This window comes from Sinocyclocheilus grahami, unplaced genomic scaffold, assembly GCF_001515645.1.
Source record: "Sinocyclocheilus grahami isolate Dianchi unplaced genomic scaffold, SAMN03320097.WGS_v1.1 scaffold10.1, whole genome shotgun sequence".
Lineage (NCBI taxonomy): Eukaryota > Metazoa > Chordata > Actinopteri > Cypriniformes > Cyprinidae > Sinocyclocheilus > Sinocyclocheilus grahami.
This window is the reverse complement of record NW_015505189.1, coordinates 4280993-4307862: the sequence shown is the minus strand read 5'-3', so window position 1 is coordinate 4307862 and position 26870 is coordinate 4280993. Positions and strand designations below refer to the sequence as shown.

General features: G+C 37.9%; 2 protein-coding genes across 2 annotated transcripts in view; one reads left to right on the top strand and one right to left on the bottom strand.

The window, feature by feature from the left end:
- Positions 1–10274, top strand: part of LOC107594466 (voltage-dependent L-type calcium channel subunit beta-3-like) — a 40238-nt gene extending 29964 nt beyond the window's left edge. Inside the window, exons 4-13 of the mRNA XM_016284525.1 lie at positions 41–163; positions 289–407; positions 2581–2617; positions 2717–2797; positions 2874–2932; positions 3171–3271; positions 3610–3761; positions 3898–3993; positions 5188–5355; positions 8801–10274. Of these exons, the coding sequence (XP_016140011.1) occupies positions 41–163; positions 289–407; positions 2581–2617; positions 2717–2797; positions 2874–2932; positions 3171–3271; positions 3610–3761; positions 3898–3993; positions 5188–5355; positions 8801–9169 (1305 nt within the window). The 3' untranslated portion in view covers positions 9170–10274. The remainder of the gene's footprint in view (positions 1–40; positions 164–288; positions 408–2580; positions 2618–2716; positions 2798–2873; positions 2933–3170; positions 3272–3609; positions 3762–3897; positions 3994–5187; positions 5356–8800) is intronic.
- A 4894-nt stretch (positions 10275–15168) lies between these two features.
- The window catches only part of LOC107594085 (DEAD (Asp-Glu-Ala-Asp) box polypeptide 23), a 20460-nt gene continuing 8758 nt past the window's right edge, over positions 15169–26870 (bottom strand). Inside the window, exons 2-17 of the mRNA XM_016284041.1 lie at positions 25504–25682; positions 25317–25418; positions 23844–23937; positions 23702–23767; positions 23452–23590; positions 23106–23239; positions 22262–22374; positions 21885–22028; positions 17391–17616; positions 17099–17244; positions 16822–16999; positions 16324–16566; positions 16063–16214; positions 15853–15961; positions 15586–15760; positions 15169–15457 (exon numbers count right to left, since the gene is read on the bottom strand). Coding sequence (XP_016139527.1) covers positions 15234–15457; positions 15586–15760; positions 15853–15961; positions 16063–16214; positions 16324–16566; positions 16822–16999; positions 17099–17244; positions 17391–17616; positions 21885–22028; positions 22262–22374; positions 23106–23239; positions 23452–23590; positions 23702–23767; positions 23844–23937; positions 25317–25418; positions 25504–25682 — 2424 coding nt within the window. The 3' untranslated portion in view covers positions 15169–15233. The remainder of the gene's footprint in view (positions 15458–15585; positions 15761–15852; positions 15962–16062; positions 16215–16323; positions 16567–16821; positions 17000–17098; positions 17245–17390; positions 17617–21884; positions 22029–22261; positions 22375–23105; positions 23240–23451; positions 23591–23701; positions 23768–23843; positions 23938–25316; positions 25419–25503; positions 25683–26870) is intronic.

Here is a 26870-nt window from a genome sequence, read left to right as displayed (position 1 = left end):
TGTAATGTAATGACGTTATTAACGTTGATTTCCCTGGCAGTCCAAACCTGTAGCATTCGCAGTGAAGACAAATGTGAATTATTGCGGGGCTCTAGATGAGGACTGCCCTGTTCAGGGTGCTGCCATAAACTTTGAAGCCAAAGACTTTCTGCACATTAAAGAGGTGAGTTGCATGTACAATACATGCAGACAAATGTGTAAAAGGTTTTGCAGGTTAATCCTTCTTGCTAACAGTGCCCATAATAATGCATCATAATAGTGCTGAGCATGTTTTTCTTTGTGTTGCAGAAGTACAATAATGACTGGTGGATTGGAAGGCTGGTGAAAGAGGGGGCAGACATCAGCTTCATTCCCAGCCCCCTCCGACTGGAGGCCATGAGACTGAAACAGGAGCAGAAACAACAGAGGTCTCTCTTTCTCTCTTTGTCAAGACTGTGAACAATTGAATCTATTTCAGAAGTTTAATCCATGAAAACCTTTGATTACATATGGACACGTTTGCAAACTCAGCCCAGGTCCATTAATATTATAAGTAAATATTGCAGTTTACATGAACTAAGATTAATACATGCTTTAGAGGTATTGGTCATTGTTAATTCATGTTAACTAATTTTGTTAGCTACTGCTAAAAAAAAAAAAAAGAGTTCACCCAAAAATGGAAATTTGCTGAAAATTCAGGCCATCCCAGATGTAGATGAGTTTGTTTCTTCATCGGAACAGGTTTGGAGAAATGTAGCATCACATCATTTGCTCACCACTGGATCCTCTGCAGTGAATGGGTGCCGTCAGAATGAGAGTCCAAACAGCTGATAAAAACATCACAATCCACATCGCTCCAGTCCATCAGTTAATGTCATGTGAAGTGAATAGCTGCATGTTTGTAACAAATCCATCATTAAGGTGTTTTGACTTTAAACCGTTGCTTCTGGACAAAATATGGGTCCATAATCCATAATAACACTTCCTCCAGTGGAAAAAGTCCATCCTCTGTTGTCATCTCACTTTAAAAACCACAGGCATATTGGTTTAAAACTGTTTTGGACTGTTTCCGCTTGTAACTGGTGCTTGATCTGTGCATATTTCTCTCCTTATTCAGACGAGACAACCTTTTCAGAAAACATTATTATGAATAGAGGGCTAATATTTTAGACGTAAAGGTGTGAAGTTAAAAACATCTTAATGATGGATTTGTTTCTTACAAGCATGCAGTTTTTCGCTTCACAAGACATTAACTGATGGATTGGAGTGGTGTGGATTATTGTGATGTTTTTATCAGCTGTTTGGACTCTCATTCTGACGGCACCCATTCACTGCAGAGGATCCACTGGTGAGCAAGTGATGCAATGCTACATTTTTCCAAACCTGTTCTGATGAAGAATTATACACGTGCAGTGGGTCGTGTATTGTTCCAGTACTGCTTTTTGCATACTATGAAGCTGGGAATTGAGATTGTCCAACTACAGATGCCAAAATATGTCTCAATGATAATATTTTAATGAAGCTGACAATTCTGTTAATGTGCGAAAGTAATGCAAAGGTAATGTAATGCATTACTTTCCATAAAAAGTAACTAAGTAACGTAATTAGTTACTTTTTTAGGGAGTAACGCAATATTGTAATGCATTACTTTTAAAAGTAACTTTCCCCAACACTGGGAGTCTGTTTGGGTTTAGTACGATTTTTTTTAATGTTGTTTTATGTTATGTTTTATGCTCACCAAGGCTGCATTTTTGTTTATTAAAAATATAGTAAACAGTAATATTGTGAAATATTATTACAATTTTAAACTGTTTTCTATTTAAATATATATTTAAAATTGCAATTTATTCCTGTGATGCAAAGCTGAATTTTCAGCATCATTACTCCAGTCTTCAGTGTCACATGATCCTTCAGAAATCACTCTAATATGCTGATGTGATGATCAAGAAACATTTCCTTGAAAACTCTTGTGCTGCTTACAATTTTATGGAAAATGTGATACATTTTTTTTTTAACTTTTGATCAATTTAATGCATCCTTGCTGTATAAAAGTACGTCTTCTTACTGGCCCCAAACCTTTGAACAGTATTGTATGCCAGAACAAGGTCTCTATTTATTTGAATGACTGTTAAGACTTTTTTTAGAGTACCGTGCATAAAATATCCGTAAATTAGATGTCTTAAAGTCTGCATGAAATCATAATGTACGCTATTTACTTTGTTAGCGCACATTGCTTAGACTTGAGGTGAACAATTAATCTGTGCAATTCAATCCACTGAAAAAAAATTGCCTTGGTAATCAAAATCTGAACATTTGCTTCCGCTCTGGAGTGGCGTTCCTTCTCTGATGACGTCAGTTTAATGGCTTGGGTAGAATATCCTTAGACATGACACTCCAACCGTTAGGAAAGGATATGCGCTAAAATAAAACCCTGCCCTCTATTCAATATTCCCTTTCAGTTGGAAATACGTCACAATACTGAAGTAAAGTCAGCAGCAACTTCTGGTTCACGCAGACTTTAAGAAATCGCACTTGTCTCTGTGACAGCTCTAGATGCTGTAAACAATAAGACAATGTCTGACAACGTCTCATGCATCTCAGAAAATATAGCAGTTTGTACCACGAATGTTGCCAGTCTGTGCTGATACATTACGGAAACCGTTCCTAATCCAGGTTTGTAGTTGTAGTTAATGCTGTAGTTCTATGTAACATTGCCACTCTTGTCTTTCTCACTTAGACTGAACACATTCCTCCATATGATGTGGTGCCGTCCATGAGGCCTGTGGTTCTGGTTGGACCTTCACTGAAGGGCTACGAGGTGAGCACTAAACATTATTCAGCCTTCTGAATTGGTCTTTTAAATTCGTTGTCTTACGTGTTGTGACTGTCAACAGGTGACAGATATGATGCAGAAAGCCCTGTTTGACTTTCTCAAACATCGCTTTGATGGACGGTGAGTTTTAAAAGACATCTTGGCACATTTTTGGTCTGTATACGACGTATACAAATATTTTGTCAACTTTTACTCATTCTTACGTCTTTATGGTGACAGTATTTGTCAAGATCATAAAAATTGTCTATACAGCTCATGTGATTGTATTTCATTTATTTGAAAGCCATACAATAGTTTTGAGCGAGGGATATCTTTCTTTCACATCATTAAGTGCACTAATGTATTGTTATGCGGACAGGATTTCTATAACCAGAGTGACCGCTGACCTTTCTTTGGCTAAGAGATCGGTTCTCAACAAGAGACCCATCATGGAGAGGTCTAACACACGAACCAGTTTGGGTGAGAACATCACAAACTAAAGATGTGCTATAATACGCCCTTCAGTGCTCACCAATAAAGATGGCTCAAGGCCAGAACGTCATGTCCCCATGTGTTGATATTGCTTACTCAAACAATTGGTTTTATGCGATGTACCGATCACTGTTGTCGCAAATTCTGTAAAAAACTGTAAGAATGAAAAAGGCATCTGGCAGATTAAGTTAAAAAAAATTCAAACTAGCAGACAAAATCTGTATCGTTGAGCTCTGTCGGTACATTAGAGCTTTTGAGCATTTTCTCCCTTTTTTGTTCTTGGGCTTAATGTTTTATGGGCGCTATTTGTCTGTTTGCCCACTCAGCGGAGGTACAGAGTGAGATCGAGAGAATATTTGAGCTGGCCAAAACCCTTCAGCTGGTGGTTCTAGATGCGGACACCATTAACCATCCAGCACAACTAGCTAAAACCTCATTAGCTCCTATTATTGTGTACGTCAAAGTCACCTCTCCAAAGGTAAGTCTGATGATCACATGTAAAGGAATATGCTGAAAATATATTAAAAGAATATCTTCCGCTCTGTCGACAGCAAAATAGATACTTCATTGTCGAAACTAACCCAGTTTCTTTGATTTCTCTTTGTTATTGGCAGGTCCTACAGAGATTGATAAAGTCGAGGGGTAAATCACAGAGCAAACACCTCAATGTTCAGATGATGGCAGCAGATAAACTGACTCAATGTCCTCCTGTAAGTTCTTGAAGTTTAACACACAAACACACATGCATCATTTAGAGAGGTGTTTTACAACACTGTAGATTCAAAATTAGTGTTAGTATGGTAATGTTGTCAGGATCCATTTTTCATAGATAAGATTTTTGGAGTTTTACAATATTTCCTTCCCCTACAAAAGAAGGAGATTGGCAGCCCTAAAAACTTCAGCCTAAGTATTACATTATATACCGAAAAAGGTAGCATAACATTTTTTTCCAAAAAGTTATTGACTCCCCCTAATTTTGGTCCAAATCCTCATTTTGTTCTCTGGAACACAAAAGATATTTTGAGAAACCATAACAATTGCTCTTTTCCGTGCAATTACAAGAAATGGGGACTGGAGCTTTTTTAAGTTTTAAGGACACAAAAGCACCATAAAAGTATAAGCAATGTCTGATTCTTGAGTCTTTTTCAGGGGTGTTTGTAATGAATTGGTTCATTTCTGAATGTTCTTTCATGTAGCCTCACAAATAAGAGCTAGGGTGGATGTTACTATTTTCATAACCTTTATTTCTCATGCAAAGCTATTGCATTGTTTCAGGACACTTGTTGACTTTTATGGTGCTTTTGCTTCCTTTTTGAAGCCTGAAAGTACCCATTCATTGCAATTGCATGGAAACTGAAGCTACACAAGGGTGCATAAATGACAACAGTATTTAATTGTTTTGATGAAATCTTAAAAATCTATAACATAATTTAGCTGTTGTCCTCTATATAAATAGACACACATATATATATATATATATATATATATATATATATAGACCTGATTAGTTTAGCAAGGATTGCAAGTATGAGAACTGCAGGTTTTAAGGGCATTTCATTTAGGGCACAGCTGTTTGACTAAATTGTCTTTTTATTGTGTGTTATTTGGAAATGAAGGTAAATTCTAGTCTCACATTGTTAGTGAACTGGTGTAATTTTAAATGTTTGTTCTTCATTCTCACTTGATTGACTGGCCTTGCTACAGTTCTAGTGCTGTAGATGCTTGCTTTTTCAAACCACATTCTGACAAAAATCATGTTGCATGTTGTTCCATAGAGCCATTATCCTACCTGTCGCTCAACGTCATCTCCCATCACCTGACCACCATCATAAGATATTTTATATAATATCTTCTAATTCCATCCCCCGCATGTCATCTTCTCCTCCACCCTGTCTCCCCATCAGGAGATGTTTGATGTCATTTTGGATGAGAACCAGTTGGAGGACGCCTGTGAGCACCTCGCTGAATATCTGGAGGTCTACTGGCGTGCCACTCATCTGCCCGGCACCACCCCTCTCAACCAATTGGAGCAAAATCTGATGACCCCACCCTCAGCAATCTCCAGTCTACAGGTAAGGTGGCTTTGTGTGAATGGGCGGAAACATTTAAAGAGTTTCAGTATGTGACCCTGGACCACAAAACCAGTGTCAATTAAGTGTCCATTTTACCAAATTGAGATGTATACATCATCTGGAAGCTGAATAAATAAGCTTTCCATTGATGTATGGTTTGTTAGGATAGGACAATATTTGGCTGAGATACAAATATCTGAAAATCTGGAATCTGAGGGTGCAAAAAATCTAAATACTGAGAAAATCACCTTTAAAGTTGTCCAAATGAAGTTCTTAGCAATGCATATTACGAATCAAATTAAGTTTTGATATATTTACAGTAGGACATTTACAGAATATCTTTATGGAACATGATCTTTACTTAACATCCTAATGATTTTTGGCATAAAAGAAAAATCTATAATTTTGACCCATACAATGTATTTTTGGTTATTGCTACAAATATACCCCAGCGACTTAAGACTGCTTTTGTGGTTCAGGGTCGCATATGAAGATATGTAGGAGAGCTATATGTTAATTTTCATGTGCCTTTGACTCAGGATAATCAAAGTAAGTTTACACAAAGGGATTGCAAAACTAGTGTAATGGCACATCTTTAAGAAAACTTAACACATTAAATCACAATACCCAGCAAATATATGATAAATATTCAGTGTATTGGCTTTTTTTATTTAAAAATGCAATGACTACATTATTAAAAAGGAACAAGTTAGTTAGACTAGAGGCCACCAGACTTAGTATGTGTCCTCATCGATCAGCCAGGAAAGTAGTCCAGAGACTGTGCTAAACATAATCATCTAGAATATATCAGGTTTGAGAAACATATCTTATATTCGTGATGTGTAAATCCTTGTATGTATCCACCTTATTTAAGATCCTATCAAATTAATTTATACAGCTGATCTCGAAAGTCAGAAAGTTGCAGTTTCACAGAAAATCACAAAGGTCACAACTGATTTTCACTGGTATATGGGACACAGTTTGTAAGATAGACAGGCACCGTGGAACTTCTTTGTAAATTAAAAAATGCAAAATAAAGGTAGTGGCACTAGAGTTCTCAGACCTTTGGAACCCCCTGTATATTTAAAACGTGCGACTCCATTATACTCTTCTGCGTTAAGTAATAATTGGTCAATCCTATATTGCGTTTAACAAAACAGATGTGTAATTTTAAAATGGATAATAATTGTCCTGTCATTAAATGTTTGTCTGTTCTGTCCTTTCCTCTACTCCATATTTCCACTCTGTCTTTTAGTTGTCTTGGGTCCACAGATGCTTGTAATACTGATATGTTGTAAGTCTCAATCTGTCTGTTCTGTGTCTCATTCATGCCTGACATCTTTGCAGTTCTCTGAAACACAGGAATTAATTGAATGAACGCTTACAAACCTGCGGTGAGTAGGTGGGATGGTCAGTCTACCTTTCCCCACCCTGATACTTCTTTACATCCTCCAATTCCTTCAACCCCTCCAAATGGAAATGGCCATCTGGTATCCCCCACTGGAAAAAAAAATCATATATCCAAATATATGATTTTGTTATGCTGTTGTTGGTGAGGCATGTAGCTCATTCATAGTTTTTATGTGGCAACAGCATTAGCCCAGTGGGAGTAATACAAAAGCTTTTTGTTTAAAATTATACAGGCCTTACAATTACTTTTAATGTTAAGAAAACTCCTCCAAAAGCACATTCAAATGTCCTTTTCAGTATATAGTCAGTGTGTTTTACGGTGATGATACACGGGGCAACTTTTTGGGCAATGTTGCTGGGCAATGTTGCCATCAACAGGCAACCAGGTGAGACACAGGGCACACGACCCATCTAAAGTACCCAGATAGAAATTTGTTGCCCATTCTCAATGGGAAAGTGCCCAAGCAACATCACTCAGCAACACTGCTCAAAAAGTTGCCCCATGTATCATCACCTTTAAGGTGTAGGCAATGTTTCTAAAGGGGTAGGCGACTTTTCTAGCAGTGTAGGTATTACATCTTTAAGATGTAGGTAGCATTTGTAAAGATGTAGGCAGCATGTCTTTAAAGGGATAGTTCACCCAAAAATGAAAATTACCCCATGATTTACTCACCCTCAAGCCATCCTAGGAGTATATGACTTTCTTCTTTCAGACGAATCCAATCAAACACCCTCGCTCTTCCAAGCTTTATAATGGCAGTGAATGGGTGTTATTTTTCAATAGTCCAAAAGAAGTCCAATGAAGCGCATCCACCTATCATAAAAAGTGTCCCACACGGCTCCGGAGGTTAGGGTTACCTAACCATTTGTAAGGGTGTAGGTGGCACATGTCAAGGTGTAGGACAGGGATCTCCAACCCTGCTCCTGGAGAGCTACCATCCAGCAGACTTCAGTACCAGCCCTGTTCAACACACCTGCCTATAATTATCAAGTAACCCTGAACAACTTAATTAGCTGGTTCAGGTGTGTTTGATTGGGGTTGGAGCTGAAATGAGCAAGATGGTAGCTCTCTAGGAGCAGGGTTGGAGACCCCTGGTGTAGGCAACATTTCTAAAGATTTAGGCTGAATTTCTAAAGGTGTAGGCAGCATTCCTATGGGTTGGAGGTTAGAAATGAATTTGGTTAAATTCAGGGCAATAGCCACTTCCATTTCACTCCTTTTTGAGCAGTGCAAACTTTCCATTTGACAAGGCCTACTTTTTCTATGATTTCTATCGTGTTATGCACTTACCCCTCTACACTTTTTCACTTAATTTGCTAGTATTAGAGAGAGAGCTGCACACACAGTCATCTCAGACTGCTCTGTTTATGCACCTTGCTGATTGATATTAACACCGTAGAACCTTCATAAGATGAGTTCACAAAGCAGATACAGCTGCCTGTTTTCCTGTGTTATAAAGAAATGCGTTGATTTTATGACTTTGGAAAAGAGGCTGTATCTGACCACACAGACTGATGCTTTGTGAATGTGACAACCCTTCTAACTTCCCTTTGAATGCAACCTCCTTGTTTCTGAAACTAACCTGAATCTTTTTGCTCCAGAGGAAAATGCGTAGAAATCTATAATGCACAGCAGTTTGATCTTAGACCTAGAACCCAAAGGCTTTGTTCAGACAGGCAGCAAAAATTAGATTCTTGCCACATGTGGCTCAAATCCATTCAGTCTGGACAGCATAAGCACTTCTGACAACCCCAATCCAAAACACATTCATCGATTATGACAATTATTTAAAAAACTAATCCGATTTGTGTGCAGTATGAACAAAGCCATAGTAACCAGTCACTCTAAATTTCCTCATTGGTGAGACTTCACCACTTCTCTCCACCTCTCTGCACATTACGTGTTTTATATTTGTGTGTTTTTTGTCTTTATGGGATCTTCTAAATGAGTCATTTTTCTTTGGAGTGAAACAGAAAGAGGAAACGGGTGACCTCAGAATGGTTCAGAGTTGTCATCTGTCTCTTTCTGTCTCAGAACCAGCAGCTGTCGCCTGCCGGGGGTGGAGGGGGAGTGGAGGAGGAGGAGCAGGGGGAGCAGGACAGCCTCATGCCTTCCGACGAGGCCAGTGACTCTCGCTCCCTCCGCCAAGGCGGCTCTAGCTCCCTGCACCCCCCGGAGGATGAGGAGGAAGAGGAGGAGGAGGAAGATGATTACGAACCCCAACACCACCCTCACCCGTACCGGGACGTGTACCCGCCCAAACATAACCACCCTGGTGACATCCACAGCGCTAACGGACACGAGTCACAGGACCGACTCTTGCAGCAGCGAGACTCGCAGGACGGACACAACCAACTAAACAACCGCCAGCGCATGAGAGCCTGGCCAAGAGACAACTACTGAGCGCCTGTCTGGAGGAGAGGGTTGGGTCGTGAATTGGGGTGAGGGGTGATGGGAATTGGTGAGGAACTGGAAAGGCACAGTGTGTGTGTGTTTGAGCGTGTTTGTGGATGAAGCTGCCCATGGTTGATGAAAAGATCCTGTTGTTTTCAAAGCTTATGTGGTCGTTATTGTTTGAGGCATTGCACTACATTTGCTTTTAAAAGACAGGGCAGCTTTTCTCCTTTAAGATCACATGCATGTTCATATCGAAACCATATTTGAGCTTCCTCTGGAAACCCTAACCCCACGTGAGTCAAAAATGACTTTATTATTTTACGTATCATACGCTCTCCCTGAACCTAATGAGCACAGAAGGCATTATGGGAAAAGAAAAAGCACTTTTATAGCATGGGATGTGAGTCACGATTACAGATATTGTAGCATTTTGTTGCATCTTACTTTAATGGCTTCTTTTTTGCTAGAGCTCTTGTAAATGTGAATATCACTCACTTTTTTTGGTTCAAGCCCTCAGTCATGGTGTTGCCTGATTGGAGCCCATATGCACTTGTCTTATTATGAGTTGTTTATTGGTTCTCTGGACATCATTCAGGCAACAGTCATTTTCACGGTCACGTTCACAGATGTAGCACACATTGCCATTTGCAAAGCACCATGTAAATGCGGTATATGTTGGAAAGGAATTCAGGTTTACACTCTGCTGTCGTATAGTGAAATATTATTGGCACTATAGTCTTGGTTTGCACATGAGGTGAATTCCAACTCCAGAATGAAGAGCAGCAGTTGATCTTCCTGCATTTCTGTACTGCCTCATAAAGCAAGAACCTAATTAGGTCAGTGTCACTGAAAGTTGATCTTTCTGGGAAATGAGAAGGACTGAAAACTGAAGTTATGTTTTCATATAGTAGATCAGTGCCCATATATTGGATTTTTTTTATAGAAGTAGATGAAGCTCATCAGTTTTGATGTCCATTTTGTGATAGTCATGTTGTTCCTCTGTGACCTAAACAAGTAGAAAGTTGGGCTAGGTTCATATATTTTACACATTTGCAAGTAATTTATTGGTTGATCTTATCAGATACAGCATAAGGAGAAAGCCCACTAATAGAAAAATGAATGATGAGAAATCAGAGAAGGACTGAAAACTGAAAACTGAAGTTATGTTTTCATATAGTAGATCAGTGCCCATATATTGGATTTTTTTTTAGAAGTAGATGAAGCTCATCAGTTTTGATGTCCATTTTGTGATAGTCATGTTGTTCCTCTGTGACCTAAACAAGTAGAAAGTTGGGCTAGGTTCATATATTTTACACATTTGCAAGTAATTTATTGGTTGATCTTATCAGATACAGCATAAGGAGAAAGCCCACTAATAGAAAAATGAATGATGAGAAATCATAACACTCAAAATGGCGTCTGTAGGACAGGAAGTCCCGACTTTAAAAAGAGCCAATCGCCTTAAGGCATCCTGGTCTGTTTTTGAACTTGCATGCATATCAGCTAGACTAATCTGATTTATAAAGCTAAAGAAGCTACATTTAGATTTTTGTATCATTGTTTCTGGGTGATTTGAACATTTTTGAAAGGTTGGCAAACAGTTTTGGCAATCTCCCTACTTGCATGACTGGAAACTAGCATTACCAAAAGGCCACTAAATCAACTGCCTCAGGAGGAATTTGTCTTTACCAAGAAGAATGTGGCTCTAACAAGTGAGTGATCTTCCTCCGTCCTCTGTTTCTCACACTCTTTCCTCTCCGAGGCTCTGGGCGTCTAAGGGGGTGGTTACCGTGGCCTACTTTAAAACATAGCGTCACATCTTGCTTTGGCGACACGTTGACTGCTAGCTAGTTTAATGACCTTATTGGTGATTACATTAGCATATATCAGCCAGGTTGTGCTACTACTAAATCCTAGAAAGTTTGTCCCTTTTCTCATTACCTTGACTCTAGACTCGGATGTTACCTATAGCAGCTTAGGCTAAGGTTTATCCATTGTAGGACCATTCAAACTGGCCTTAATACTTACCTGTATATCTTTACCACTGCATGTCTCAAATACAATTATTTAGGACTATTTGCACATTAGGGTTGGAACAGGAACTTTAGAAAACTTTGAGTATATTAGAGTAGAAAAATCTACTGTTTTTCTTTTTTTAAATTTAAAATCTGCAACGGAATATTAGTAACGCATCTAAGAATAGCTAGTGTGTATATATATATATATCGAATGAAATTTCACCAGATCCTAAATATAATTCTTTAGAACGTTACTTTACTTTGTATTTATGGATCTGTATGGTTTTTAAGAAATGTTGCAATGTTTACAAAGTCAAGATTACTCTCACTCAGAGATCGTTGACATGAGACACACTGAAATATAAGTAACGGTAGTTGTTTTACGGTTATGTAAAGTCACATAAAGTTGCAGTACACTCTAATGTAGCGCTGTAGTTATTGATTTGGTTCTTTTGAAAGAAAATATACAATTAAAACATCTTTAGTATTATTAATTGTTGTGATGGCCTCTAGATTTCAGTGCATATCCAAAAATCGCCATACAGAAAGAGAAATCCTTATTTCCAATTTAATGCAATGTTTATACATAGGACATGTATTTAAGTATGATTTCACGTAGACTACACAGTTCCTTCAAAACATGCACAGAGACTCGAGTGAATGTATAGTTGCATGCCTTAACAACCTCTAGTCCTACGCACTAATGTATTGTCCTCCAGAGGGATGGTGCTAAATTGACTGTCCCTCAATTGATTGTGTTGCATTGATTGTACTGGATCTGTACACTCCCAGAATGCACTTTTGGAAACATCCTCCCTCCTATTAAATTGTAAAGACTTATCGACATAAAATTGATGTCTGATATGAAGATTGAGCCATCAATGTGCCCAGCGTAGTATTAGGACAACATCACTAACATAGTATGTTAGCATCTTAGCTTAATGCTGGAGAGGGTTTATGTATACCTGAAATACACTGAAATTCAAACAGGGAAAACAACACTTACTAGTGGCTACTACATTACACGTGACATGGTGAATGCTAAGGCTTGAAACATATTGTACACAAGTATGTGAATGCAAGTGTTTCAAGCTACATCATTGTTTCAAAATGTGTCAGACCACAATTCTCTTCAAACTCTTGCTCCACCATGACAGTCGTTGATGTGATGAAGAAAACTTACCCTAGAAGAAGATGCAGTTTTTGCTAATGCACACTGTAGTGCCCCAGCATATGCTGGTTAGGTATGTTTTGACGCTGGGATGCTGGTTTAAGCTGGTCCTTTGCTGGATTATACTGGTCCTTTTGCTGGTCCTTTTGCTGGTTTATGCTGGTCCTTTGCCAGTACATGACCAGCATAAACCAGCAAAAGGACCAGCATAAACCAGCAAAAGGACCAGCATAAACCAGCAAAGGACCAGCTTAAACCAGCATCCCAGTGTCAAAACATACCTAACCAGCATATGCTTGTTTTTTCAACAGGGTTGTGAGAATGTAATACCAATTACATAGTTATAAGCATTTGTGTTTGCATACTATGAGTATGCAGACTATGTTTCAGAACCAAAAGAGCCTTTCCATATCAGATTGAAGATTCCCCGCTCTTGCCTTTCTAACATAAGTTCAAATTGATGTAGATTGTGTCACGGCTCTTGACACTGCGTTTACAGCACCAATCTTGAAGTAAAATTTTGCATTGGCCATTTAGAGGGTCATAAGAAATGTACATGTTCTGGGGTGTGGAAGTCAGGGTAAAAGTCCACTAACAAATGCCTTGACCAATCCTCTTGACCAGTCCTTTAGTGTACTGCATCTTTATTTGCTATCAACATGTATCACTTTAATCTATTGTTCTATATTTTAAAAAAGAAAGAAAATCAGAGCATGACTGAAAAAAAATTCTATGCAAGTGTTGCATGTGATCTGATCGTTTCTTTAGATTGTTTCTGATCTACTTTAGTACTGCATTGATTCTTGTTGTAAGTATTATTCTATTTACTAAGAAAATTCACCCTCTTTTATACTGAGCACAGACAAGGGGCTTCTGCCGCAAAGTTCATTTTCTTTGAATAGCTCATTTTCAATCTCATGGACTTCAATACCTCCAATGTTATGTTTTATGTTAACGCTGAACCATAGCACATATTTGGATTGATGTAATAAAGGAATGTTCCAAGTTCAAGCTGTAATGAAAGAATCGGACAAAGACATAATCTGATCACAAGTAAGCCACAAGACTTATATAATAATTAGACGGATTAGATAAAATTGTTTAGTAACCTTGTCTATATTAAGTTATATCTAATCTTTCGACGACTCTCATGATCATGAAAAGTGGTAACACATAATCAGAAGTACATTCCCATTAAGTTTTTGTAAGAATTGGTATAAGCACTTTAACAAAACCACAAGCTGCACATTTCTGCTTTTAAACCCTCCAGAATGGTTTGTCCCATAGACTTCCATTGTAAGTCCATTACTGTACATGTGATTTGAAAGAGACGAGTCCAAATTGTTCTATTGTGTCAACAGAGCTCAACTTTTTAACTTGGAACATTCTTTTAAATGGCATTGATCAGATACTTTTATGTAAGTCAAGAACTTGCATTGTTGTAGCTGATATTAAGACTGAGAAAAGAGATTATTTATATGATCCACAATGCACAATGTAAAAGAGCATGTGTACTGTGATAAACTGTATGAGGTTCTGTTTTTTTTGCATGTCTTAGTACATGTAAATGTACATGATACAGTTTTTCCCCTTCTGTTATGGCATCACATCGTTTTCTAGAGGACCAATACAGAATCCATAACAAACACTGATTTCTTTTTATTTTTCTTCTTTCTGGTGTATTAAGAAGCACAATTTTTACAATGGGTATAATTTGAGTCCTTTGTCTTCAATTCTGTATGCAATACAAACATGGAAAGAAAACGCCTTAGAACATTGACACTTCCTCTTCTGTGTAAGTAGAGAAAATATATTGCACTATTTTTTTTTTTTATGTCTGCTTTGTAATGCAATAATTGCAATGGACACTTAATTGGTCCTCAGGCGTTGATGTAGGTACACTTTCTCTCTCTCGCCCCTTCATCTTTCTGACAACACGAAAAACAAAATCCTGCCTGATGCTGTATATGCTTTCTATTTAAAGAAAATACCACTAGTTATAATAAAAAACAAAACATTTTATGTACTTTTAACACTCCAGTCGTGTCTCAATTGTTTAATCATTGCTCATATTTGATTACAAGTGAGTTTTTTTGTTCTGTTTTTCTTTCTTTTTCATTTAGATATATATGCCAAAGAATTTATCACTGCTGTCAATAATATTCAATATTCAACTTAATACACATTATTTGCCTTTTAAAGTGCTGATATCATAATCTTTCAACAAAATATGTAACTCGTCCCCAAAATCTCAATTTTACACCCTTCACCTTCAAATACCTTGGCATTAAGGTCGATTCAGTAGCTAAGTTATCAAGCTGCCATTAGCATACACCGTAAAATACACAAATTCAAAAGAGAATTTACTTCAGTTTCATGTTGGCTTAGTGACATATTTTTAAAATGTCTTATTTTTTGGCAGGGTAACTTTAGTGACTGCAGGACAGATTATCATTAAAGATTTGTACAGATCAATTTGCAATCAATATAACAAATCTAATGAATTTCAAACGACAGTTTAGTCAGTCTAAAGGACTTTATTATTTATCCATAGAGTGCATGAACAGTTTTAACTCATCCTTTGACTAGAATGGAGTATCTACAGATGCATTCATGAATTGGTATTTTTACACAATTTAAAAATCAAACATAATTATTACATGAAATGTGTAAAAAAGAAAAGATGTGTGCGGTTCTACAATTTTATGTTTGACTAACTGTCCATCTTAGGATGTCAAGTGATGACTTCTCTCTGCTACAGCTTTCTACACTTGTCATTGGTTTATCTGCCAGAAAACTGATCCCCTGGCAAAGAATCTGGTGATAAGAAACAGCACAGGACGTTCAACAGAAAACAAACAACATGTGTAAATGGTTCAGCTCAGGCAAAGATGGTCTCCTCTCTTCTCTTCTTGGTAAGGATGGTGCCAGGCTTGTGCTGGGCGTCTGGGTGATTGGCCAGCTCGGGCGGGCAGGTGGACACGGGACTTTCTAAGATGGCCTGTTTCAGGTCGTAGAACACAGAGGAGTCTTCTTTGGTCAGGAAGGTCATCGCCATACCACTCTTTCCAGCACGACCCGTTCGGCCAATACGATGGATATAGTCTTGAGAAAAGAAACCGTTAAAAATTAATCCTCAAAATAGGAATGGGAAACGGGAAGTCCCCTGATATAACCATTTTAGAGTTCTAAAAAGCAAAGGTTAAAAGTGACGAAGTTGATGTTGGACTCACCCTCGATGTTCTTAGCCATGTCGTAGTTGAGGACCATGGAGACGTCCTGGATGTCGATACCCCTGCCTGCCACATCTGTGGCCACCAGGATGTCCTTAGCTCCAGCCTTTAGGTTGGACAGAGCGAACTCTCTCTGTTCCTGACCTTTACCACCGTGAAGAGTACAAGCATTGTACTGCAGGACAGAGGAAAAAAAAGATTGAGAGTTACTGACTGAAAGTGAGTTCTAGTAAGCATCACAGACATTAATAAACACTGTGCACTCACTCCAATCTTCTCCAAAGACTTAGCCAGCACGTCACAACCCTTCTTCTGGTTAACGAAGATGATGATGGGTGGCTCGAAGCCACTTGCCAAAACATCCAGCAGCTTCTTCCTGTTTACCACACAAGAACATTTGTGAGAAAAAGCAAGTACATTTCTGACAACAACTTCCACTTGAATATGAAGTGTTACACTTTTAACATGCACTCTGACCTCTTTTCACCCTCGGACATGAGGATGACCTTCTGCTCCACTCTCTCGTGAGGTTTGCCTGCAGAGCCGATGTACACCACCGCAGCCCGTCGGAGGTAGCTTCTGGCCAAACGCTCCACTGCAGGAGGCATAGTGGCCGTAAACATGACCGTCTGAAAAGACGTGAAATACAAGGATATTTTAAAGAAACCAGGATATTTTGAAATCAGAGTTTATAGTTATTACCTATTTACAACTATAATAACTTGTGATATCCGTTACCTGTCTGTATTTGTGTTTGCCTGACTCAAAGTTCTGCATCATTTTTTCGGGGTCCTCCGCTTCATCGGTGTCTGGCTTCTGATTGGTCACAGGAATGTACTCCAGAATCTTCTGGACGTCGGGTTCAAAGCCCATGTCAATCATTCTGTCGGCTTCGTCCAGTACCACATACGTGCATCTGCTCAGGACGAGGTACCGGTTTTCCAACACGTCGATCAAACGACCGGGTGTGGCTATGACAATCTAAGATGAGAGGCAAAACACATCAGATCTACAACTATAATGAAGTTATCCATTACGAATAAAGATAGTACATCAAGTCAACTAAATGAAAATGACACGTTGCTTTGGCAACTAGCTAAAATAAAACCATTTTTAGATTTATTTCAAGTAACTTTTTTATGGGTTTACTTAATTATAGTTAACTATAATAAGCCTACCACCAAAAAAAATTATCATTATGAATAATCAATCATTTAGAAATATTTTTGCACTCACCTCACAACCCATCCTGAGTTTGAAGCCTTGATCCTCTCTGGATATTCCACCGATCACAGCCACCGTCCGGATCCCCAGCGGTTTGCCGAATTTAATCGTCTCCTCCTCTATCTGCTGTGCCAGCTCACGAGTGGGGGCCAGAATGACGGCATACGGTCCCTGATCCGAGTCCTCGATCCTACAGTCATAAACACATGCAGAGTTTCCCACATTTGATCTGATTCTGCAGAACAGGTGTTGGCATATAAGAGTGTGACAGAGAAAAGTGAGCTCTCACCTGTCAATCTTAGGCAGAGTGGTGATCCAGACCAATAAAGGAATGAGGAAGGCGGCGGTTTTACCACTACCAGTCTCGGCCACACCAATGATGTCACGGTTCTGTAGGCCAATAGGAATGGCCTGCCTCTGGATAGGTGTGGGATCCTGACGAAAATGTATAGAATAAAACATTTTGAATGTATTCAAAACATTTACATGAATGCCATATGCAACAAGCATTTTTAAACACTTGCAGAACAATCTAAACCTTATGTCAATTTAGAAGCAGGCCAAAAAAAAAACACACTAACCTTATATCCACACTTTTCGATGACCTCCAGAATGTGTGGCGGCAGTGAATACTCCTTCCAGTTGCGGATGGGGTTGGGGATCTTTCCTCCTTTGGTCGTGATGCTGTAATCCTCTCTGAAGATTCTCCAGTCTCTGTCTATCATCTCATCCAGCTTCTTCTGAGACCAGTGCCGGTCGTCCCAGCGCTGCTTGGCCTCCTTCTTTCGGACCTTCTTCAGCCTCAATCTGTGAAATACAGAAAATGTAAAAGCATATCCATTAAAACTGAAAATCTGATTAGGCTAATTTCCATTTTCCATATGCAGTAGCTTTTATTTCCATTTACCAGATGCAATAGCTCTCCCTTGAGTCAGTTACAGTCCTGGTAATAACATAATTTGCTCTTGTTTATTTTAGGCAATTTTACTTATAAATTGATTAAAATGAACTCTACCTTTCCAGTATCCTCCACTGAAAAACTCATATTGGTCAAATATACATTACCAAACGTTTAATAGCAGTAAGATTCTTTTTAAAGAAGTCTCTTATGCTGACTAAAACTGCATTTATTTATTTTTTAAATGCAGTAAAAACTGTTTTGTGAAGTATTACAACTTTTCTATGTGAATATATTTCAGCAAAGCTGAATTTCAAGAGGCACTGTTTCAGTCTTCAGTGGCTACGTTTACATGCAATCAAATAATCCGTTAGTAATTGATGACTCAATAGGACTGAAAAACCTTCATGTAAACACCTTAATCGATCCGACTGAGCTCAATCTGTGCATGTGAACACTTGGATCAGATTGAAAACCGAAACTGAAAGGACTGTGCTTGTGCAATGACGCAGAAATAGCTTAATGACGTATGACTCGCAGAACCAGCTGTCCTACCTGTTAAATAAAGTGTTGTATAAATGAGTGTCCTGTCATTATAAAACTCTTTTCACTCAGTGTATGAAGTGAAGCAGGACAACGTCCCACCAGTCCTTGTTTTGGATTCTCATCCACAGACGACTGGTTCTGGGCACAGGGAGGGGCATTTTATGGAGTGATAAATATTAGCAGCATGGCACAGTGGTTTATATGCTCATTGTCGCCAAATTATGACCAGAAATGGATCAATATTAAGTCTGCTGTTTAAAACAAATAAAGAATGTGTAGGAGAGCGGTTATTATGCACAAACAGCGGGAAACTGCATATTCGTGCAGTGTGCGCATGTCAAAAAATCTATTCCGAATTGAAGCTTGTAACATAAACGCGCACATCAACCCGATCACTTTATTTAGCGATCATGTAAACACTACATTCAGATTCATCAATCGGAAAGAATTCAGTCCGATTGAAACAAAAGTTGTGCATGTAAACAAACATAGCTAGTAGGGCGATCAAATTCTTTTTCGAATTTTGAATATTTGTCAAATTTAAAATAAAAATCCACATTTGAATGCAAAACCGTTTGCATTTGAATTGTAGGTGTGCATTAAAGGCAGCCTTATTAGTGGCGCACGAGATGCGATGACAATGTAAGTGTTATTGCATTATAATGTTTTTCTTAGCCTATCCAGTTGAAGCCACTAGATGCGGCGCTGCTGCGTTGTTCATTAAAAATATTGCAGAAAAAGAGAACATCAATGCGGAGATGTTGTTTATGTCAAAACTCAAACCAAGCCGTTCACACAGAACGCATATTTCGCGCATTTTCTAGAGGGACATCTATCACCGTTGCACTCGCATCTCACACAAAAGAGCCACATGTTCAGAAAGCCATGTAAAATTAATGCAAGTTCAACTTTGAAAAAACATATCTTGAGACTTTATGACAGGGTTTTTTCCCCATCCCACTGCAACTCGTGTTTTTAAATGAAAAAGTACTCTTTGTTATTGTTTTTTGGTCCTTAGTATTAAACTATGCATACATACATGATGCCATTTTGTTTATAGTTGTTTAAACAACTTAATTATAATTGGTTTATAAACACTTTTTTCACAGATAGTCATCTTATCTTATGCTTTGAAGAAACGGTCATTCATTAGTAATATTTAGCTCGATGTGCCCTCTTGTTGCCTCAGGAGAGAATCCAAAAGCTTTTCTTCACCCTATGCATTTTAAATTCGAATATAATTTGAATTTTGATAATATTTAAGTACAAAATTCAAATTGAGTTTTTCAGCCATTTTGACAGTAGCCAGTGTGTCACATGATCCTTCAGAAATCATTCAAGAAACATTTCTTATTATTATCAATGTAGAAACAGTTGTGCTGTTTATTAGTTTTGGGGAATTGTGATATGTTTTTTAAGGATTCTTTGATCGATAGAAAGTGCAAAAGAACAGAATTTATTTGAAAAGGACATCTTTTGTAAGATTATAAATTACTTTACTCAGGGTTTCTGCAGACATGAACAAGTTAAATTTAAGACTTAAGACCTTAAGACCACCTTATATGAAATTTAAGACCTAAACCTGTAATGGAAATACACATTTTATTTCATATATGTAATATTTAATGTGTATAAATTAAAAAGAAAACAAAATATCATTGCCGTAATAAATGATATTTATTACTACGATATACAGTGAACTTTTCATGTCAGCAGACAATATTACATACAAAATATCCCTGCAAAATAACTGCATCACTGAGATTTTTGGTGGAGTAAACAATTTATTCTGAAGCAATATTTTCATCAGTGTTCTATCAGCTTTTACTTACTTAAATCTGCATATTTACCTTTACAAAGGCCTATTTTTTAACCTTTTTAGATGTATGCATCATCTTACATGTCAAATTATTATAATTTATCAATAAATTCAATAAACACTATAGGGCTGCTACCAGTCAGATTAAATAATTGACACTGCAAATAACAATAATTACAATTGTAATAAATAATGTTATGAAATAAATGTTTTAAATGCATTTATGAATATACAAATAAGAAATGTTGAGCAGAAAAATGCATACTTTTCAACATACTTCTCAACTAAACTACCAGTAAGAGGTGGTAAGACACTGAATGAGTGCGTATTGAGTCATTCATTCAACTGATTAAGTGTGTTATCACGCTGGTATCTTAAGGACATTTGTGGACAGCTGACTCCTAAAGTTTTTGATATTCTTCATATTCTGTGTGGTGGTCAGATAGAAATTAATCTTTTCCAATAAGTTAAAGTTGTTTTTTACCTTTTATGGGCATTTTTACCTTTATAAAGCCATTTTTCTATAAGTGTGCATTATCTTTTGAGTCAAATTCTAATATTTAATCAGTGAATTAGAATAATAATACATTTGGGCTGTTACCAAGCAAATGAAATCAGTATAAACAAAATTAATCTTTGCAATCCAGACATAAGCTGCACCTGAAGTGGCATTTGGTTTACACGCTGTTTAATGCAGAACATGAATGCATTTAACCTGCAGTTACAAATGCATAAATAATGTTTTCATATATTAAACATAAAACATTGAATACTGATATTTGAAAATTTTAATAAAATGAAAAGATACTTTAAATGTGAAATTAAAACCGCCAGTAGATGGCAGCAAGTCACTGTTAATAAGTGAGTCAACGCGACTGAACCGAATCATTTAAACGAGTGATTCATTCGGGAACGAAACACCGTCATGTTGCTCAAAGACACAAAACAGCACTGTGGCTTTGTTTGGAATTATTTTTGTTGGCGAAATAGTGCAAAAACAGGCAATATGGTGTCTAAAACGTAAGTCTCTTAATAAAACTTCTAGTTTATTGAACTGTTGTAAAAAATCAATATCACATTTGTATATGGCAATTTTTTTGGGAAAAAATGCACTCTTCCTGTAAAATTGATTAACTATATGAAGTGGTATAAATATACACATTTTCTGCCCCCATGTCTTGAATTTGGGATCATTCTAAATGTATTTTAACAGACTGAATCATGCGGTGAAAGAGCGCACTGTAAATGCCCACGCGCACTAGACTTCACAATGCATGCACTCTGTAGGTGTTTTGAATGTTTTTTTGCGTCGTGAGAATATTGAGCAAAATAGCTCACTTGTCATGGTGTTACTTAACTATATCATGTTATGAATAAACGAAACATTTAGAATTTTACCTCAGTGTGTTTCTTCTGAGTTTATGTGTGCGGTCACGCTCATTTGTTCTGAAGTCTCGAGACAAACAGAGTGAGCTTCAGCACGACCTTGTATTCTGCTAACTTACTGCAGTTCTCTCTGATGACGCAGTAACTTACAGGGAAGAAAAAATCTTCGGTCTGTCCAATGATTGTAAACAGTCATTAGGTCCGTCAGACTGAAGATATTTTAGCGGTAATGTGACCAAAAATATTTAAGACTTTTTAAGGACCCGCGGACACCCTGTTTACTGTCACTTTCGACCAATTTAATGCATCCTTGCTGAACAGAAGCATAAAATTCTTTCAAAAAAAAATATATCTTACTGACCCAAAACATTTGAATGGTAGTGAACATGCAATCTATCAATATGAAATGCAGTGTGTGGGACTTACTCCTCTTGCTCTTTCTCTTCAAGGGTCCGTCTCTTCTCCATCAGGTCTCCGTAGAATTGGGACTGATCTCTCTTCTGCTGCTTCAGGTCGATGCCGGCGATGAAGCCTCGGCCGTACAGCTGAACCTGATGCTTTTCTTTATAGCTAAACACATAAACAGAGTCAAACCTGTGTTCTTGTGCTGTTAAGTAATGCTTTAGCTCCTATATCATATATGCCATATAAATATGTTAAATCAAACTGGCTAAACACTTGCAGTAAAAAGAGTGACCTAAGGCAGTCAAGATCAAATGCAATGCAGTAAAATATACAAAATATATTTCATGTGCAAACAGCAAAGCAGTGCCGTTATTAGTGGCATCTCATGAGATGCTTACATTGGATTGTAGTCGGTTGATGTGTCTTCAGACGCATCCCACTCAAAGACAAACTTCCTGTCATTCAGATGGCGGGTGCGCCGCCGTTTCTTCATCCCGCCAAGATAACGCTCCTGAAGAGAAAATAAATAAGCAATGGTCCACCATTCGTCAAAAAGCACATAACCACCAAATGCACTTCAATGCACAGCAGAAAAAAATAGTTTGAAAGATGATTATTCTGATAGCAGACACTATATTTGCAAATTAATTTCACAGATTTTCCTGCAGACAGATTTGCTTTGCTTATTCCCAAAGGGATATTTAGAAACAGTTTACTTAAACTACTTCAGGTCTTAATGCTTTTTGTACCCGACTCATTCTGCTAATTGCCAAACAATGTGACTCAGCATCTGTTACCGTACACTGTAAAAATTGATTTAAATAAAGATTACTGGACATTTTACAAGAAAATACTATTTCAGTCTTTCTACTTACAAAAATCACTTTTAATTCAAAGTGTTACTTGCGGTTTCTTTTTAATTATTTGTTAAATTTACTAGCAGTTTCTGAGTAAAAATGGTTTCAAAATAAATCCTATACCAACTATACCAGTTGTTAAAATTCTGTGCAATCTAAGGCTTTTTACTTAGAATTATATAAAAACATACATGTAAAATAAAATAAATAAAATTGTGTAATCTAATATTTCTATGTTTTTCCTTATACCGTGTATCTTTGACAATGAATAAAATGTTTAATACTAATTAATTTTTTTTAATGATTACTCTCAGCCAAGACGATGATATAGCGTGGTTAGTCTTTTCTCCAGCTGAGTAAGTGAAGACAGTGTAGAAGTCTTCACCTTTATGGCCTGCAGCTCTTTTCCTTTGTCTTTTTCTTCTCTAATCTTCTGTCGCCCATCATCTTCATCATTCCCATTGTTCTCTCTTTCCATCCGCTCCCTTCTTTCCCGTCGTTCTCTCTCCTGAGGATCCTCTGCAAGTTAGATTAGGCAAGATGATGAGAAAAACTGAAAATTGCATGCATCTGCTAAAAGTTGATTGAGTCAACGTTCATGAGCACACTAGCTTATAGATATCATCAAAGTTAACAGACACGGACTAAACGAAACAAAACAAAACAAAAATGAAACCATTTTAAAAGTATAATCATGTCTCTACAGATGCTACTGTTGTCCTGCCCCTCACCTAGCATCTTCCTGCCGATGTCCTGAAATATTCTTCGTTTCTTCCTCTCCTCGTCCACTTGTTTGCGGCGTTCCTCTGTCTGCTGCTCCCTCCGTTTGATGGCCTCAGCTTCTCGCTCCCCTTTAGACAAGAACTTGGGCTACGATAGGAACATATGTTTAGAAAAAAACAACAACTATTGAGTGCACTTGCATGCATAAATATATTATATATATATATATATATATATATATATATATAAACTCTTCACCTTAGATTCTGCCTCTTCTTCTGCTTTCTTCTTAGCAAGCAGCTCTTCAAGAGAGAGAGGCTGCACCTAAATCAGTGCAGAAACAGTGTCAAAAAAGTACACAGTATGCAACATTCAAACTTGAAATGACCTAATAGAGCACCTTCTCTTTCTTCTTCTCATCTTTCTCCTCTTCCTCTTTCTTCACATCCTTCTCCCTCTTTGTTTTCAAATCCTTGGATTTAGGGGAAGTGCTCCTGGGAGGAAAAAGCAAACTTTATAGCCGAGTATTAAATTCACCATGGCCTGTCTCTTTAAATGCAAATGAGCTTCTTCTCCCCGCCCCCTTTTCCAGAATAGAGCTGCGCCATTACAGCTCGTACCTGCTAAAAACATCTGTTTTGTTTCTGATTATCATGTTTATCGCGCTGAAATCATGCGTTTTAAACCATATGAGTTTAAACTTCTGATATACTGTTTTCTGAGCACACACATCCGAAGCACACGCACAGAAAGCGGCTGTCACAGCATGCGAGTACTAAACTAAGTTCTCATTCACACACAAGTTTAAGTTAAAAACATTCGAGTAACAAAAACAGTCGGTTATGTCTGTGAAGGTACACAGCTGGGAAATAAATCGCTTGTTTATTTTAGATCTGTGTGGCAGCAGCAATATACAGTAAATAAATCAATAAATCCTCTGAGGCTGGGACTCTAAACAGTGTTCTGTGCTCGTCTGTGCAGATAAAGACATAACAGTTAGCATGTTTTGCTCAAACATTCGCCATGGCGTTAGAACTGGTACACCGTTGTCGCTTGCGAAATCAAAATGACGGCACCGTGGGTGGAAACTTATAGATTATGAGGAGGTGATATTATAATGAGATCCCTTTGCCACGTCACCAAGGGGAGCTAAATCAGACGCGCTCGTTTTCTCAGACGCTTGCAGAAAAAGGCTTCCCAAAACAAAGTTACTGGGTTAATCTTTTTCACGTTTCCTTGGTTGGTAGATGCACCGGGGACCTGATTATAGCACTTAAAACCTGGAAAAGTCAGATTTTCATGATATGTCACCTTTAATGGAATATTGCAGTGTTTATTACAAATGTATTTGCACATCATTCATTTTTCTTAAATTCATGTGCCCATTTTTTTCTCATTCGAGAAGCCGTTTCATTCGGATATGTGTCACAATAAGGAAGAAAAATTATTAAAATATCCCATTATAAATACACAATGCCACGCATTTCAATATAAACAATTCTCAACAATAAGGATTTTTTCCTCCTGGTCCATTCGCTAAGTTCCGATTTTACTTACTGCTGCTATTTTCACCAGCTCCACCACAATACGTTTTACATTTTTCAGCATCATATTTTGTGTGTTAGAGGTTTTGTTATATCATCAATCTCATAATATTATATTTCCTTAGGTGAAAATTTTTTTTAAACGTTTTTTTCTTCAGAATTTGCAACAGCTGCAACTTGTGTACATCACAAATCATGTTTAAAAAAAAATAAATAAATAAAAATTGATATGATCAATAAACATAAGTCACAAAGCACTGGCACCAGGTCATCCTGTCGTCCATATTGTTCAGCCCTAAAAATATTTCGGAGTCAAGTATGATTCAAACCTTGATTTCTTGGACCGGTCTTTGTCCCGTCTGTCCCTGTCTCTTTCTCTGTCTTTGCGGCCCCTGTCTCTGTCTCTTTCTTTGTCTTTTTGACGACGATCTCTAAATACAGAGAAACAAAGTTCAAGCGTTAGAGTACAAATGCATTAGCACTGATATGAGAAGAACAGTATCCAACCCTACACACCGGTCAGGAGATTTGGATCTGCTGCGGGAGCGCTTGCGTTCACGGGACCGGTGCCGTTTGCGTTCTCTGCCCGGAGATCCCTTCCGATCACGATCCCTGGAGCGAGAGCGACTGCGCTTACGGGCCTCCCGCTCCTTCCCTGCGGCGTCCAGCTCCTTCTTATCAGAGTCGCCCGCCATCTGGAGGGAGGGAGAGAGAGGGAGGGATAGAGAGAGGGACAGGGGGAGAGAGAGGGCCGGCAGGCACATGCCAGAAATAACAGTGGACCTTGCTCTAGAGTCTCATTAGCTGGTGGAAAACAGTTCCCTGGAGGCACAACAGGGTGTAAATACGTTTAAACCTCCTCAGTCCTGAGGCAGATCTCTGCCAATTTTTCCCTACTCATTCTCGAGACGCACAGCCATGCAGATGTAGACTTGAACTGTAAGCTCCATAAGAGCTGAAGCCTTGTGTTTTTAAGTCTCATAAATTTAGGCAAAAGAATTCAGCCGATTTTAGCGCACACCATGGGAAAGCTGAAAAAGCTGAACCCTAGAAATCTGATATATATTTAATGTCTATTCTTGGTTTGAAGAAAATACTAAAATTATTACAAATCAGCTCTAGGTTTGAAATTATCTTCTGTGGTTTGTGTTCCACGAAATTTCAAAATCAGGGTTATACAATTTGTCATTTTAAGTCTCTGACAAAAACGGGTTGTTTTTCATCTGAAACATTATGAGATTTCCAGACTCTGTTCTGCTCAGAAAATATTAAGAGGTATCAGTTTTCATTATGCCAATATAACGTACATTTATTTTTTAATAGGGGAGATTTTCAAAAGTAGAATGCCGTTTGGATGCCAAAATGATATTTGAACATGCTTTGAATCAGAATACAATATTGGAATACTCAGAATATAAATTATAAATAGGAGAGAGGGGGGGGGATAGAGAGAGGAGCAGGTTTGTTGATGTTCACACCAAAGGCTGTTTGTAAGCATACGATTGGGCTTGTATCATACGCACTTACATTTTACAGATTCTTTTGTTTCCCAAAACTGTGCAACATTTATTTATCAGGATTTAACAGATTATATAAACTTCTTGAAGAGGAAAAGCATTTTGTTTTGGAAAAAGAACTAGTCACATTTTAGTCAAATTGCAAATATTAAAACACGGCTAAACAATGTAACTAGAACATTCCATATGCGCTAATATTAAGCCGCAGGATATTACTGCACATGTAATGTTATAGTTATATTAGGGTGACCATACGTGCCATTGTCCCAGGACGCGTCCTGGCCAGGATTTCTATATTGCCTAAAATATCTAGGTTTTGGCTTTGTTTGCGTGTGCAGACCGATCGGTGTATGACATCTAAATACC